This window comes from Opisthocomus hoazin, chromosome 2, assembly GCF_030867145.1.
Source record: "Opisthocomus hoazin isolate bOpiHoa1 chromosome 2, bOpiHoa1.hap1, whole genome shotgun sequence".
NCBI lineage: Eukaryota > Metazoa > Chordata > Aves > Opisthocomiformes > Opisthocomidae > Opisthocomus > Opisthocomus hoazin.
The window spans coordinates 104,491,119-104,508,665 of NC_134415.1; the positions used below are offsets into that span (position 1 = coordinate 104,491,119).

Sequence of the window (17,547 nt, forward strand, 5' to 3'; positions counted from 1 at the left end):
TATAGCAGCAACAGAAACACCACAAGGTGGGGTGAACAGTGTGTACTGGACTGCGAGAAAGAGTGAGGGAAAGCAGGGACCATAACACCTCGCTAAACATAGGCAGTCATTGTGATCCTGATAGGAATGTGTATTTTACCAGAAAAATAATGAATAAAAGCAGAGTAAAGGCATCAGAAATGGGACTAAATATATTACTCTATTGAATAAACAGCATCCTTTAATTTTATAGTACTGCTGAAAAAGCAATCAGTATTTCATGTTGAGTTTCGCTCTTTGTAATCTCTCCTTGAAGGATTTTTTTCTCTTAACACATTTTCCATTGGTTTCTCAGGGTAGACTTCCTAGACTGTAACTGCCAATATACTTTCTTTTTTCATTCATAGGCAGAAGATGTTTGAAATGATAGGGAAACTGTTTTGTTTTAAAGTATGCACAGATAAACAAACTCACAAACCGAGAGACCAACAAAAGGATTCCTCTTTTGCCCTCCCTGTAATCCCAGTAGTTCTTGCTCTTGCTTGTGTTCCTTCCACCTATGGGCTTCAGTCTATTGCCTGGGCTAATTTAAACCTAAACCATACCATCAAATAATTCTCTTGGCTGGACATGCAAGCCCATGGATCTGGGCTTTAAAAAAATGAAATTGCAGAGGAAAAGAAATTTGGGTTTGGAACAAATTCAGAACAAAGCAAATGCTTTGGAAAAAATAGGCAGGAAAGCTGACTGAGACTTTTGAGAACCACACAGATCATACTGGCTCTAAATATCAATTTTTCCCACTTCAGTGCTCTACTGAAAACAAGAAATACTATGAAGTCCTTGGTGACTAGACCTATCACATCTTGTACAATATTTATAACACATTTGTAGTTATATATGTGTTTATATGTATGAATTTATATCTATTTTTTAAAGTTTTTAGCACCTTTTTGTTATATTTACCTATACGTGTTGATTTCTGTGCCCAGGAACTCTCTCTTGAACTCACCAAAATGTTTGTCTCAATTTTTTTTCTCCATCTGGTTACTAGCTACACTGTCCCTAAGATGTACACACTAACTTCTATTATTTTTTCATTGAGAAAAGAAACTAATACAAAAACAGACCTTATATGTCTATCGGTCCTGTTCATGACATTCTGAAGGATATGTGTGCTCGTGTATCAAGGGAAAAAATGTATATTTTACCTATATGGGGAGTCTCACTGATTGCTGAACTTCTGTTTCCACAGTTCCAGAGTTCAGCAGTTTAAATGAAGGCTGGATTGAAATTACAGCAGATCCAGTAGTGCAAGAGGCAGAGTAGCCTAAGGATAATTCCTTTTAAGCTGTTTTTAATTTCAATGTTTTAACATATTATAATATTTTAAAAATCAGTTCATCACATTAATTTTAATGAAAGCAGCAGAAATTCTCATTAAAATATTAATCTTAACTACAACACAGTGTGTCAGGAGGTAAAATGCTTCTGCACACCAGGATGTGTGCATCACACTGTGATGCAGAGGTCCTAAACATATACGTACCTGTGGGGTGATTTGTGGTTCAAAGCATCAAGGGATCAGGGAGAAGGCATTTGGCTCATGCAGGTTCAGACCATCAGCTTCCTTAGACATTTATAATACATTTTGGAAGCAAATTGTTTAAGATTCAGACTTGGGCAACGCTGTGTGGGAGCAGCACAGGGTCAAAAAACCAGCAGCATAAACTGGAAAGTGATGATTCTTCCCTGTGCACTGGGGAACGCAGCTGGTAATTCTGCCTGCACTCACCAGCTGGCATGGACGCTGCCTGGCCAAATGAGCTATCAGTGTTGCACAGCAGGGGAGAATCACTGTGCATGTTGATCACTGTGGGTGCTGACACAAATGTGATTAATGCCTGGAGTATTTCACAAAACCTAAGTGTCTATGCGGTGGCAAAATGTGACCAAGGTGAAGAGCATGGGAGCATTTGTTCCCAACGATGCTGACACTTGTTCTCAGTTATCTGAAATACATGGAGCTGGATTTACAGGAGTAAAAATGAGAATCACAACAAACACTTTGCAACAAAAATACAGCTTTATTTAATTTCAACATTTATATTATTTCTAAAGAAAATATGCTGTGTTATACTGGGCGTATCTTAAACCAGCAAGCACTCCAGGAAACAATATTTCAATACGGCACATTCATGTGTGTATCTCTGGGGTTAATTAAGCTAGTAGAGAAGATTATCTCTTGAAAGAAAATTTGATTGTTATTACTGCTTTGCAATTAGCATATTGGAAGCAATTTTATTCTTTTAAATAGTACTTTAAATAACATTTGTGCCATGGATTCCTTCTCATTATAGAAACAGGCTTCAAAATACGGTTTTAGCTCTTGATCCTAATTTCGGGCTGCAAAAGAAGAGTTGTGAACACAAGCTGTCAAAAACACAGATTAGTAAACTGCATAACATGCACTGAAGACACTTAGTTTTCCTAATTTATACAACCTGGTGATCTGGCTAACAAATGTAACTCTATATCACAGGAAAAAAGCCGTCAATATATATCGAGCCACATCATTTGTGCTGTAGCTGTGGGAGAAGATGACAGCTGGTCATCAGCTAAACCTACCTTGTGAGATGCTTGCCTGTATTTGCAGCAGCCTGAGGTAAACTGTTTTAGCACTTAAATTTCCACATAGCTGCAACTGTCCAAATTCTAAAGGAAATCTCTCTCCCTGAAATTCAGGCCCATTTCTTTTTCTCCTGCTCTCATGCAGGATGGAGACATAGAACCTGCTGTGCCTCTACTCTGTCCTCATTTCTTTTCTTCTGTGTGAAGACACTGAAATCTTTACATCTTTTTTAAATCTACCATGTGTTTCCCAAATGCCTGGCAACTGATTCTTCACTAACACTGAACAGAGACAAGTAATTACCTCCACCATATTATAAGCACTCCCTTTAACATCTCCCTGGAATGGCGTTTTTCATAAGAGCATTGCCTCTCCAACTCCGATTCAGATTATGGTCCCCTGTAATGCACAGGTTCTGTCCTGCAGTGTTATTGTCATTCCTTTTCTGTCTGTGCTTTTCATATTTCTTCACATCTGTCTTCAGTGAATTTTGCCATATTGATTTTAAGCCATTCCTCTAATTTAAGTGACATTTTTTGAATTCTAATCCTGCCTTCCAAGCAGCTTGCAAGTCCTCCCAAATGGGCATTATCTGTAAATTCGGTAAGCTTACTGCACATGTGATTGAGCAAATAATAAATGGCAATGTTTTATAGTGCTAGAGCTAGAAAACACATTGTGGAAGCGTGTATGAGATGTTCTCCTACTTTGGCAGCAAATGATTGTTCTCAGAGTTCAGCTTTCCAATCAGCTGGACATCTCCCTTCTGTGAATTTAATTTAGTCCGTATCTGCTTTGCTTGCTTATGAATGCCATGTGGGACTGTGTCAAAGATACGCTGTATCAAACACATCCCCTATATCTGTTTTGCTGTCAAAGAAGGAAATGAGATCAATTTGATAGGACTTGTTTCTGACGTGTCCCTGTGCAAGTCCTCTTATCTCCTTATCATTCTCTAGATGCCTACACATGGGTTGTTTAATACTTTGTTCCAGTCTCTTGGAAATGCTATTAGGGTTTACTGTTCTGTAACTCTTTAGATTTTCCTTTCCTCCTTTGTTAGATATGACATTGTGTTTGCCTTTCTCCAGTTGTCTGGCAACCAACTTATTCTGCTAATCACTCATGTTTGAGAAATTGCTTTGATTAAGTATTTTAAGGGTAAGTTTCATTAGCCTCCAATTTACTTCAGTATTCCTTCAGGTGTTCATTTCATTTTCTCTCCAATATCCTACTCCAAAATTCTTGATAATAACTGAAATAAACTTTTAGTTATAATTAACTTTTTTTTGTGAAGACTGAAACAAAACAAAAAAGACATTAAACTTTTCAGCTTTTTCTGTATCACCTATTTTCTGACCTCCCTTGTTAAGTACTACATTACATCTTCTTTCAAGCATAGCGTATTATTTGAAACATAGTATTGTTTAACTCTAGCAAACCACTCATTTTAATGGTGCCATGTGGTTATGCACTCAGACTAAAATAATATTCATCTTGTTTCAATGACATTACTTCACAATCTAGTTCTAGACCATACCTCAATTTCTTCCAACTGTGTGATTGCATTCCACTTAAAATTAGTTCAATTGTGACTTTTTTCTTTTATGCTAAGAAGTGGAATTATTCTACATTGGTAAATATTAATAGAAAATAATTCACTAAACATACGCAGCTTATTTTCCAAACACTAAATTGTATAGCTAAAGCATCCTATCATCTTCCTAAACAAAATCATAAAAATTTGTTAAAAAGGCACTAAAGAAGTAGTTGCATACTCAGAGTGTGACTGTAATCAAGCCAGAAAAACAGTAATACTTACCATCCTAGCAAAACAGAACATCATTCATTGGTAACCTGTAGGAAAAAGGGGAATAAAAGGTGAAATCAAATCAGTGGAGAGGAGAATAAAACTGCACTATGTTATGCAGGCACAGTTCTACAAACTGGTGGGCAACTTTGTACAACATTTTGTCTTTTAAAAACATTGGTTGCTTGCACTGTTAATTTATAACTATGCTTACTGAACTGGGGATGATTTTTCATGCACTGGAATGTTTGAGGAAGTACACCGCTCATACATAGCAAATTTCAACCGGCAAGCGTAACCTTGGTTAAATGCACTTTAGAGGACATTTTAGATTCCTATTGGGTTTTCATTTCTTTTCTGGGCCGCGTCCTGGGAGGACAGAGAGTGTGGCCAACCTTGCATTCACATGGCATGGATGTCGTTTTCCCCCACCTTAGCAAGGCTTTCAACACAGTGTCCTACAGTAAGCTGGTACCCAAACCAAGGAGAAGCGTGGATTATGGAGCGGGTGAATAATTGGCTGAACCAAAAAGATAGTAGTCAACCATTCAAAGTCTGTTCCAGGTGGCATTTCAGAGCATGCTAGGGTGACATCTTCATCAGGGACCTGGGTGGTAGGAGAGCCTACCTGTCCAGGAAGTCTGTGGATGTTACTAAATTGGAGGGGAGGGAGGGACTGATACGCTGAGAGTACATCTCCCATTTTGGAGGACTTTGCCAGACTGGAGGAATGGGCTAGCAGGAGCTTTGTGAACAAAGGCAAATACAAAATCCTGCATCTGGTGAGGAACAAGTTGGTTGTAGGAGGAAGTGAACAACCCCATGCAGCAGTACAGGCTGGGTAGCACCTCTGCAGAGAAGGACCTGAGGTCTGGTTCACTTCAGAATGAATGTGGGTCAGTTCACCCTTGCAGTGATGAAGGATAACCTCATATACAGTTACATTAATTACAGCACAGCCAGAAGGTCCAGGGAAGTTATTATTACCCTCTGTTGGGCACTAGCGAGGCTGCATCTGGAACATATTTTCCATTTTTGAGCCCTCCCAGTAGAAAAGAGTTGTCAAGCAAACAGAATAAACCCAACGGAGGACAATCAGGATCGTTGAGAGCGTTTCTTGATTTCTGGGAAAGACATATGACATACGAGAGGAGGCTACAGGGCTTGTTTAATCTGAAGAGTAGGCTAAGGGGTGTCTATTTACCTTCTCCAGCTATTTAAGTGGGGTTTAGAGACAGCTCAGATTTGCATGGTGAAAGGAAACGAGGCAACAAGCAGGGAAATTTTAACTAGCTGTAAGTAAAAACATTTTTTATCGTAAAGGTGGTCAAACACTTTAACTACTTTTTGTCTGATTCTGTCATCCTAATTACTTATGCATTACTTTAGCATTGAATGAAAAAAAAACCCTCTTCAAACTACAGCTGTGTTCTGACTACTTATTCAGGGCAAGCTCTTTTCCTCTAAAACTATTACACAGTACTCCTGCCATTATTTAAAGGTGACCAATTACAGCAGATGTTTCTTAAAGCCAAACAGAATTAGATTAAAATAGCAGTTTAAATGACATACTGTCATTTTGTACTTTCTCTGTATCACATTTATATTGTTACCCTTTCAGACCTTTTAATGTAAATCTCCTATATAAGCAACACATTTACAGTAATTCTTTTTACAGCAATTACATTAGAAAAAATACTATAAATGTATAAAATGATTTTTCCTTGTTAATGCATGGTGATCTAATACACTCTTTCACGTCAGTAGGATATAACTGAAACTTTTTACTTAAAACAAGGAGATAACATTGAAGCTGGCCAAAAGTATTGCCCAAATACCTATTCCAAGTATAAATTTCCCATTGTACAAATAAAGTATTACAAATTTAAAAGTTTAAAGGATTGTTAAAGTTTCAGTTAAATTAACTGTTATGATGATATGGAGAGAGCCTAGGGCTGCAGTCTTTGGACTGGTCAAAATAAACAAGGGATGATGAGACTATCCTTTAAAGAGGTACTGTTCATTTTTTTCCAAAATAATTTGGAAGATCACAGGTCAAATCAGAACAGTTCTCATTTTGGAGGTAAGCAACATCAAAGGATTTTTCCAATTTGCATTATCTGAGAGCGTTTTTTATATGTATCACTGCTGCTCTTTGCCTTATTATTTGCTGCCTTGTTCTCTATGCTTAGTCCCAGTCTATGCAGCTTTTATGAATTGCCTAATACACCATAGTTCATTAGATAATTCATAAACTCTGCAAACCAGCAGTGCTGCAAAGATCACTGACCCTGCATCCCAGGTGTGGGAACAGAAGAGATGCTGACTGTGTCACAGTGTAACACATGCGTGCTCTGCAGCCTGGCTAGCGACTGAGCTGGCAGCGGTGCCCTGCCTGCTGGTACTTCTGCATACCAGCTCTCCACTCTCCTGGAGGGTGGGGCTGTCATTTCATGCAAGACTGAAAGCAAAAAGTGAATATTGCATCCACGATGTGACAGGTGGAGAGACCATGTTTGTGTCTCAAAGGAAAGCACAAGGATGAAAGCAGTCTTTTGCTCCAAGGCATCTGCATTCAGGGAAGGACCTGTCCCAGCACCAAATGGAAGAAGGTGCTTGGACAAAGGAGCTGACTTTTGAGTAGGAGCAGCTTCCGATACAGTTCCCTCTAGTTTCATTGGGTATCTACCATACTCCTGTTCTTGCTTTGACAGAGATCTTTTTTACAAGTTGGAAAGGTATTGAATGGTACACGAGAGCTGGATCATTACAGAATGCCTAACAACTATGAGCAGTCTTGCCCAGGCTGTCAGGATAACCTGGAGGAGAAGGCAGGCTGCATCCTACCCTCGCACCTTCCCACCAGAGACAGGGAAGGGCAGGCCTTTGCTGTGGGCACAGCCCATGCTCATCCATCCCCTCTTCACGGTGATCACGGTGTCAAGCAACTTTGTGGGGGGATTTTGTACACTCTGGGATTTTCTTTATAAATCCAGGGTACAATGACAGTTTTTTTTTACCTGGAAGAATGTCACTCTGCTCTGATAATGTCATCTGGGTTGAAGCTTTGGTCTATCATGAAACGCCTTACATAAATTCTTTAGTAGAAGGACTCTTTCATACAATGGGTACATTTTCTTCTTACATGTAGAATCTATCAATGTTCAGTACTAATGTGGACCTCTGACCAGGAACACTCCTTAAGTAAATAAAGATTAAGAGCAACGTATAACAGAACTTTGGACCTTACTGAGATTTTCATAGAATTCCAAATTTCAAGAATTTATTGGTATCAAAGTTGTTTAAAGTGGAGCAGGGCAGATTAATTCTTCCCCCCTGCAAAAAAAAGGAGCTTCTTGTACTAAAACTTTGACAAATTTGCACGGAAGACAGTAGATGAAATCCTGTCACCACTGAAGTCAATGGATTCAGCTTTTTCTCATGGGGTCTTTTTATGAATGCTGACCTTACAGATGCTATTATTATCTCAAGTAATTATTGCAGATCTTTCAGGAATAACAAATAGATAAGACAGAGTAACAACTGCAATTATATGAACCTAAAGTAACTGTATAATAAATAGACTTGGGATTTTGCATGTCATACATGAGTAAGGGTAATGAGTATATACTTTTAGCACCTGCATGCAATGTCTTTTTGTGACTATACAGGTACATATGCCCCATGTTCTCTCTGAAGATTCTGACTCGGTACAATTCTGAGAATAATTATGACATCATTCACATATCATAACCTGGGAAAACACTAGGTTTACTTGAAAGGAAGACAGTAGGTATCGGAAATTACTGGTATATCTCTTGGTTAGGTTTTAAAGGAGTATCCTTCAGACCTCCTCTAACTAAAAAGCACTGATTGTAGAGAAGGATTTCACAAGGAGAATGTCACTTATTTGTTTTCTTGCTTTCACAGGGAAGTGGCAAATCTGATTTGCTTCATGCTGTTACAGAGTGAAGCTAAAGTTGCATGAAAAATAGAATGCTGTTCTTCTGAATACAAAGGTAACTCCTTTTTTTTCCCAGTTAGTACTTTGCTCTAAGGAAAACAATCACAGAATCATAGAATCATTAATGTTGGAAAAGACTTTTAAGATCACCAAGTCCAACCGTCAACTCAACACCACCATACAAATCATGAAGCAGAAACTAGCAGCACCTTCCCTTCTTCCTCGCTCTCACTGCTTCTTAAAGGTCAAGGATGTGCTTACGTTTCACAGAGCATTTACCCACCCTTTTTTTGGGGGGGGGGGAATTACATAAATAATACTGACTTCCTCTCACTGTGTATTTCGCTCTGAGGGAGGAACATTGCAGGAGAAGAATCACAGAATCACAGAATGTTAGGGTTTGGAAGGGACCTCTGTGGATCATCTAGTTCAACCCCCCTGCCAAAGCAGGGTCACCTACAGCAGGCTGCACAGGACCTTGTCCAGGCCAGTCTTGAATATCTCCAGAGAAGGAGAATCCATAACCTCTCTGAGCAGCCTGTTCCAGTGCTCTGTCACCCTCAGAGGGAAGAAGTTCTGCCTCATGTTCAAGTGGAACTTCCTATGCTTCAGTATGTGCCGGTTGCCCCTTGTCCCGTCGTTGGGCACCACTGAAAAGAGTCTGGCCCCATCCTCTTCACACCCACCCTTAAGATATATCTAGGCATTTATAAGGTCCCCTCTCAGCCTTCTCTTCTTCAGGCTGAACAAGCCCAGCTGCCTCAGCCTCTCCTTGTAGGAGAGATGCTCCTGTCCCCTCATCATCTTTGTAGTCCTCTGCTGGACTCTCTCCAGTAGCTCCTCATCTTTCTTGAACTGGGGAGCCCAGAACTGGATGCAGTACTCCAGATGGGGCCTCACTAGGGCAGACTAGAGGGGGAGGAGAAACTCCCTTGACCTGCTGGCCACACTCTTCTTCATGCACCCCAGGATCCCACTGGCCTTCTTGGCAACCAGGGCACACTGCTGGCTCATGGTTAACGTCATCCACCAATAATAATTGATGAAGAGGTTGAACAAGACTGGGCCAAGTACTGACCCCTGAGGGACACCACTAGTTACAGGCCTCCAGCTAGACTCAGCACTGCTGACGAAGTTAAGTACGATCCTATATATAATTTTAGACAAAGAGCATTTTGGTGAGGACAGAGAGTGCGGGACAGAGTTCTAAGGTACTTATTACAGCAGTAAGAATAATGTTGGGCTTAAAACCTGACAGAATTTTTCCTAGTCAGTTCAGCATCGAAACAGAACTTCACTAATAAAAAGGATATTTTAAATTAGGTGGAGACTTGTGGGTTATGTAAACTCATAAAGTGTAATTTCAGCATAAACTATTCTTAGAGTCAAGATAGGTTCATCAGTAACACAGGTGTCTGAAAGATGTTGTGATTTTAGAAATCATCAACCAAGGCCTACATTGTTTTCTTCACTGCACTGAAAAGGGAACGCAGTACAACACACAGTTTTTAAGAACCAACCACATAAAAGATAAAAAGGTAAAAATTTGGTGACTCTTCAGAGACAGGTCAACAATAACATATCTCAAAGAAGCCATCACCCTCAGGGCAGGTCAGAAGAGTGCCTCAAATGTTCTGAGCTGCTCCTTGCTCTATGTTACTCTCCTGTCTGTCTCCAAGATAGCATAAATATTGATCTCCTTCTGGGTATCAGTGCTGTATACTTCTGTCTCCAACAAAAGATCTCAAGGGAAACAGATGCTTTTGTTCAGTCCTTCTTGACAGAGAATGAGCAAAGGGGGTCATCTCTAGATGCATATGTGTCTTCTCTGCCACCCCCTAAACATGGAAAGACATTGCTCGATCTCAGCATGGCCAGCATGGTGTCCCCTGGTCACCTCCTTCTGCTAAAAATGAGATTAAAAGTTGAGGGAAAAAATTAGTACAAGTACATTGAAAAATTCATTGGAGAAGACTTTCTTTGATTTGTCATAGAAAAAACAGAAAATGTGTCATTTCTTGATGTTGTTTCCTGACCAGCTCATGGTGAGCCTGACACAGTTCTTCCTGCTGTATCTACGTACGGGCTGGAGTCCACCTGTATATTCAGTCAGTTACAAAATACAAATTAGTGACAGGCCCCAGGGAACCAGCACAAATACTCAGCTTGCTCAGCTGTACCAAACGGTACCTGACACTATTTTTTTTATTTTAAAGCTCACTATTTGCCTCCAGCTCACATTATTGTAAGTGGTGAATGACCATCACCCAATAAGATGTTAATCAAGGGAAGTACAAATAGTACTGATAACAGCCCAGATAAATCCTCTTCTTTCCAATTGATTGTCTTTGGTCTTTATAAATATGACAATTTCATCAGAGATCTTTATTCTACAGGTAATTATACAAATATTCCAACTGTTGGACTACATTTTAGCTTTTTATAAATTGGCTGACAGAAATTCTGTTCAAACTGTTTGTTTAATATACAAGACAACTTTTAGAAGACAGTGCTATATATTTTATCTGCTTTGGAACAGACCAAGTTAGCCTCTAACCAAAGGAATTTCACACTTTTGTTGTTATTGTCAATTCAGAACACGCTACAATCTCATATTTTCAAAAATATCTGAGTCACGGTAGTCGGACTTTAATATGTCAGTAAGAGATGCTTCACTTTCTGAACTGATATTAATAATGTATCAAATTATGAGTCTTGTTTCTTGAAAGAGTTCTCTTTGAGAAGATCTGTCTTTCCATTAGGTCTGCAAATCTTTCTCTCAATGTGTAAACTGTAAGGAAGAAGACAAGATATGGGGATCTAGCTGTTTGCTTTCTTCTATCTTATTTTCAAATACAGGAAAATCAGCTGAATGACCAGAGGCTGCATATATGTACACACATGCATACATAAACATATTTATACACACACACAAATACACATATATACATTTATGTATATATATATACACGTTTTGGAGTGCCTGATGTAGTGCAAATCTCAACAACAATTTTATCCTCAGAACTATTCAATCCCTCTCACCACCCTCTAATGAAATACCTTTATTTCAATAATATTTCAGAAACTTTACAGATGAGATGGAAAAAAACAACCTATCTAAGAAGCTCCGCAAGGTATTTGTTGTCTAACTTCATTTTGCAAAGGCACCTTGGAGCTTCCTTTGGATAGATCCACAGCACAAACCTTAACAACTTCTTTCCAGAGAACCAAGAAGTGGCTCCTGGGAGGCAGAGGAAAGGGGCTTGATAGTGTAGAAACAAACCGAAAGGTCAAAGGCAAGGAAAAAGTGAGGAGGCTGGAAGGCTGTGACAAAGATTCAAACAAAAAGAGATCTGAAGTAGCTCAAAGTCCCCGACCCTGCACACAAAGAGGCCGGGGATGTTTCTCATCAAGTGAGAGGCCTATATTTTTTTTTTCCTTTCTTTCTTTTTCTGTCCTAACCTTTTTTTTCCAATGGAAACTGAGATAAACTGTGAGGACATATTGACAGACTGTCAACAAACTCAGAATTCAGGCAAACCCTCTGCTTCCAACATGTGAAGGGCTTGACCTCAAGACTCCCTCAATATTTTTTACGACTACAAGAAAGTCAATCATTTGGCAGCAATTATTGGCAAACATCCATTTCATTTATTTAAATGCTCATTTTGCTGCTTTTAGCAAGACTAGAAACTAAATTTAAAATAGTAAATTAAAACCAAACTGCGTTACGAATATGTAATTATCATTCTTACCTATATCGTTAAACTCATCAAAAAACTGTGAAATAATTGTGAGCATGCACCTGGTAATCAAAAGAGGTCTCAGTAGTAAAAAAATCATTCTTGTGTCATAAATGTACTCATACTGCTATTATTGGTAGTAAGTTATGCTTTCTTATGTGACTTTCTAAAATAATATTCAAAATGTCTTTTAATTAAATACATTCTATTACCTTCCAAAGCCTACAGTAAAGAATATGGTAGTTAATTAAACTACATATGTTTATTTCAACATTAAGGCTATAATTCAACTTCTTGTTCATGACCTTGTTGGAAACAAGACTTGCCTGTGCCAGCAGAACCTTTTTAATTTTTATATGCTCTGTCTGAAGAGAAAATTGATGATGTGTAGCAGATAGTTTCAGCTCTCACTGAATGAATTATCTAGGATGATAACCACTGTGTTCCTAGAGTTTAGATATGTAAAAGTAGTAGGGAATTGGCCACTGAATTTAGACTTCAAGATTTGTATTCTTTAAAGTCAAATAAAATCAGCACTGAATATTGATATGGGCAAACTTGCACTAGGTGTTGTTATATGTTTTCTTCACAGTCGTTTATGAAATTCTCAATAACTAATTATCCTAAGTGCTTCTGGTAGTTGTGGTATCTGGGATTTAAAACAGAAACTATACCAGTGACTGCAAATTGTGGAATGCATGATTTAAATGGGGCTAACTGCATAATTTAACAAATCCCACTTGCTAAAATCACAACAGCACGTTTCAGGAACCTGAAGTGTAAATGTTAGTGTTACTCCAAATTCACTCAAGCAAGACAGTCTGCAAAACAACTCTGTTATTTCTTCTTCATTAATCATTAGGAATAATTAATGCTTATCTAGTCCATGCACTGGGCAAAAGCAGACTTGGGAGCTCAGCACATTTTTGCTCTTCAACTCTAGACAAGCTACATAAATAAAAGATAAAGGTAGCATGCAAATGCTAAACCAATTAAATGTCAGCCGATTACCTCCTTAGAGTTGAGTGTCTCATTTTCTGGAATAGGCACTATGGGATGACTGGGCTGCCGAGCCAAGATGTCACAAGTTGGAGAGAGCATAAGGTTAAAAACAGGAAAAAAAAAATCCATTATCAGTTCAATGTCTATATAAAATATCACTACAGTTTAATAATGAAAGCCAATACCCTCCGTCATGAAAAGGATAGCAAGGCAATGAGATCCCGCTTGAACTCAACAGGCTCCCTGTTGAACAGGCTCTCTCTCACTACTCCTTGCCTGTATGAAAATCTGTTTCAAGGTATGGCCTTTTTTCTGTTATATTCCCATAACTAAAAGGGCGAGGAAAGGATAAACCACTTTCCAATCTGAAAGAGGCATCTCAAGTAAAAATCACAGCAAGGGCACCTGCCTTATAGTACATTTGGTATGAGATAATGCACATAAAGTTATTTAAAACTACAACCATATTTCTGTCACTTTGAATATCTGTCTTCTTAAACCTCCTCCAAAAGAGCTCTCCTTTATCTTAAATTTCATAGACATAAATCATACAAATATTTAACTAAAAAATGCTGTATAACAATAATCAGTATGTGCAGAAAGGAGTTTTAGTCCTCAGTAATTTTCCAGTGTTTTGAGTATTATATGACTTGCATCTGAGTAATGAAGTTTGATGAATGTGACTTAAGTGAAGAACCACACCAATTTCAAGAAGATTTTAATTACCATACAGGTAAATAGATAAGCCCGAGCTTATAAAGGCAATGCTAAGATCATAAACTTGTAAGTTTTTCCTATACAGTGACATGGAGTCATTGTCTTTAGAGCAAAGGTTGCTGAAAGTCTTGGGGTTTGGGTATTTTAGAATTGTATCAAAAGAAGGTTGGAAGAAGCCTGCTGTTTTCAACGTATCAAAGGCACTACTTTATTTTGGTATTTAGATAAAAAAGAAAAATAACAAATGATGTGCTCATTAAAAAAATATTGCTCTTGCCCTAAGAAAATGAATTTTGAAACTGCGGTTTTTGAGAGGCAAAACTGATCTGCTAAACTGGCCCTACATACAAAGAAGGATACTGAAGTGGGATATACTCTAATTTTCTGCAGTTACCTTATGGATTTGCTATGTATTTTTCTCTCCCTTTGTAAATTTGCCCTGATTCATTTTCAGGGAAGCAGGAACCAACTCTAGCAACAACTGCAGCAGTTACAGAAGCTTTAAACCATTTAACTTTTCTTTTTCCCCAAAAATGAAAAGGTAAGTGAATAACTTCAGGCAATAAGTTTATTTATTCAGTAAATTTAGACTAGGGATTAATTTTGGGCAAAGGAAGGGTAAGGAAGGGCGAAGGAGCCTAGGTCCTCTCAGCAGCAACATCCCTCCCTCTGCCGCCCTCTGGGCTCCTGATTTCAGCCAGCACAGCCGCCGAGGCAGCCCTCAGACCTTACGCCACCCTGCTGCTGCAGCACAGCTCTTCACAACAGACACAGGAGGTGTTCAATGGCGCACATGGGAGACTGAAGTCCCATTTCCAAACCCATCATCCTGCAGCTACCAAGGGTGGGCAATCTTCAGTGATACACAGGCGCAATATTCTTGTGGTATCTTGGCAAGCTTATTTCGTTGAAATGAGCCTATTATTAACAGGACAGATAGCCTGCCTGATTAAATTCAGCTTTGTACCCAAGTCGTAGTACAATTTACGGCCCTAAGCACAGGGGAAAGATCCTCACAGAGTATGGTCATCTCTCTGCAAAGATCAGCTATCAACATCAGAGTACCAGACAGTCAACTTAAAAGTACCAAAATGCAAAGTAGGCAGAATGAGGTGGGATTAACCTTCCCTCACTAGACATTGTGTGACTATTATCCCTCCGAGTTATACAGGAATGTGCCCATGTGCCACAAGACCTGAAGTGCGAATGCAACTTGGACTATGTACTTTTTACAGGTGTATTGTCTTAGTGAGACCTCATTAATCTCTGACACTGGCAGTCTTTCCTCTCCAAGCACCTGGCAAAAAACCCTGTTTTCTTCAACAAATACGAAAGAATTTTGTCTGTTGATGGTGGAAGACGGCAATATTGCTTTTATACTTTCTATTCTTGTTTGCTTTGCCTGTTACAAAATTCTGCATAACTCCTACAAGGTTAATTAATAATTCTTAACTTTTCCAGACATCACTCAGTTTTCTCGTAATGTGACATTTTCTTTAATATTTCTAAGAACAGTGGAAAAGCAAACTAGACTATCTGCATTTGTGGCTGCAAAAATTGTACTGAGGAGAGCAGGATATCCTGATGATACATATGTATTTGTGCAAGTAAGTTCAAAGGGAAATTAGATACCTGGCTTAAATAACCTTTTACAGACTCAGTCAAGGCTTAGAAAAGAGGTGGTTATATAATATTTTAGTTAGACCTTTGTTCATTTAGCTCTGTAGAGTAATTAGCAAGACATATTTGCCTTTGAAAGGTCAGTTTATCTTTATTGCGCTATGAATCACAGCTGCCTCTGATCTAATATAAAGCTTTCTTGTGTTGTCAATGTAAGACCTTTTTCATAAATCTAAGTCCCTCTCTAGAGGGTCTGCAACCTTTGCTAATTGAGACACAGGTTTAAAACTCTTTGGAACCAGAGAGACGTAATGTACATAAGAAATAAGAATGTTTCAACTACAGTAATCAAAGAACATTCACATATACACTGTTCTTTCAAACTACTCCATTAAGTCTTTAATCCATTTTGAAAAGAAATTAGGTACTCCAGACTCTTATGAAACAGAGTCATTCCTTCACAGTAGGAAAAATTACTAATTTCTCAAAGACTAAAAATGTTTATCCATACATGCATAACAACTAAACATTTTTTATAAAGCGATTTTCTAGGTAACCACTTTTTCTGAGTACAAGAACATGAAATCTAGGGTACCAATAGATGGTAAGATACCCACAGCAGCAGAACAAGGACTATCTTCAACTAAGGGGAGAGAAAGTATATAATGTAAAGGGACAATTTATAGTAATTATGTCTACAGTCTTTCTGAAAAGACACAGTATAAAATCCATTGCAAAGATTCAGTCAGTTAAGCACCCAATGGTTTTACACCTTTCACCTCTCTATAAAGGGAAATGTAAAGTAGAAACGGTGGTCACAGCAAAGACTTATAATGTGCATTCAGCCATGTATGCAACAGAACATCATGACTGACTTGTATATCATTATTATACACTACTGTAACCTGTGCATTTTTAACTTGAAGATTTCAAAACTCTCCAGATACTGCGAAGTACCTGCACAAGAGGGGCAACTTGCATTCGGACATGGTTCCCTGACAGGTTCTTACAGAACATAGGCCTGGAGGGCTCCAGAGCAGAGTGAGACTGAAAAGATTTGTGTATGAATACCAGAGGCTGGAGGAGTTACAGGGCTTTGCACTAGGGATTCCTTGTCTCTAAATGGAGCTGGAGGGAGGGAGATGCAGGCAAGCCCAGCAGTGTGTCGATGTTCCTTGGGCTGCCTTTTTTCAGGCCAAATTCAACTTCTCGTGCAGGGCTAGTCTATGACGGAATTGGCTGGGGATTTTCTGTCAAAATGATTTTTCCACGAAAAATACTAGTAACAGAAAAATGAAGCTTTCTGCAAAAACATATTGATCTCTCTTGCAAACTCTTACTAGTCATTGAGAAAATTAAAATTAAGTGATTAATCATAAGAAATCCCACCCATAACTGGAATACTGTGTTTTTCTGATCTAGATGTTTCATTTTGGATCACTTCCATAAAATATTAAAATGTATTTCACTATTCATGTACTTTGTGGCAATCATGATAAGAGTCTCTGTTTTCTGCTGTGGGCTGATCAAGCTCTGCAGTTCCTTACAGGGCTAATTTTGCTATAGGTGATTACAGGAGCCGGTGGCCAGCAAGCACACTAGGCCCGTAATGAAGACTTGAGGCATGAGAACCACAACCTACACACCCACAGAGTAAGGCAACAGAGAAGACAAACATCTTCTAATCACATGGATTACAACTATCTGCTTTGAGTTAGTTCATACAACCCAAATGATGCATATTGATTTCTGGAGTATTTAAACGTTTTCAAATTTTCATCTGTATTGGAAAGAAAATTTCAGCATTTCCAACATCACCAGTGTTTGGAATTTCCCTCAGCATATTGACTGTGAACTATTTGCGGACTCACGGAAACCAACTCCTTGCTTAGAAGAGATGATGTTTCCCTGCCCCAGGAAGGGGCTCATTGCTCATTGACTGATAAGAGCTGAAGAACTTTAACTGCTTTCCAGGTTTGAGTGTGAAATGAAACAGATTTAATTTTAAGAGCTCACCTTCCCCCCACGTACTTTTCTTCTCAGATTAGCTGCAAAACTGAATAAGCCCTGTTTTCTGAGT

At 38.7% G+C, this 17,547-nt stretch overlaps 1 protein-coding gene across 5 annotated transcripts in view; it reads right to left on the reverse strand.

The window, feature by feature from the left end:
• Positions 1-2,046: 2,046 nt before the first annotated feature.
• MLIP (muscular LMNA interacting protein) overlaps positions 2,047-17,547 on the reverse strand; it is a 118,211-nt gene continuing 102,710 nt past the window's right edge. For all 5 annotated transcript variants that reach the window (XM_075414663.1, XM_075414661.1, XM_075414662.1 and 2 more), the window contains 3 exons: positions 13,140-13,193; positions 4,434-4,468; positions 2,047-2,385 (listed from right to left, as the gene is read on the reverse strand). In XM_075414663.1, coding sequence (XP_075270778.1) covers positions 4,454-4,468; positions 13,140-13,193 — 69 coding nt within the window. In that variant the 3' untranslated portion in view covers positions 2,047-2,385; positions 4,434-4,453. The remainder of the gene's footprint in view (positions 2,386-4,433; positions 4,469-13,139; positions 13,194-17,547) is intronic.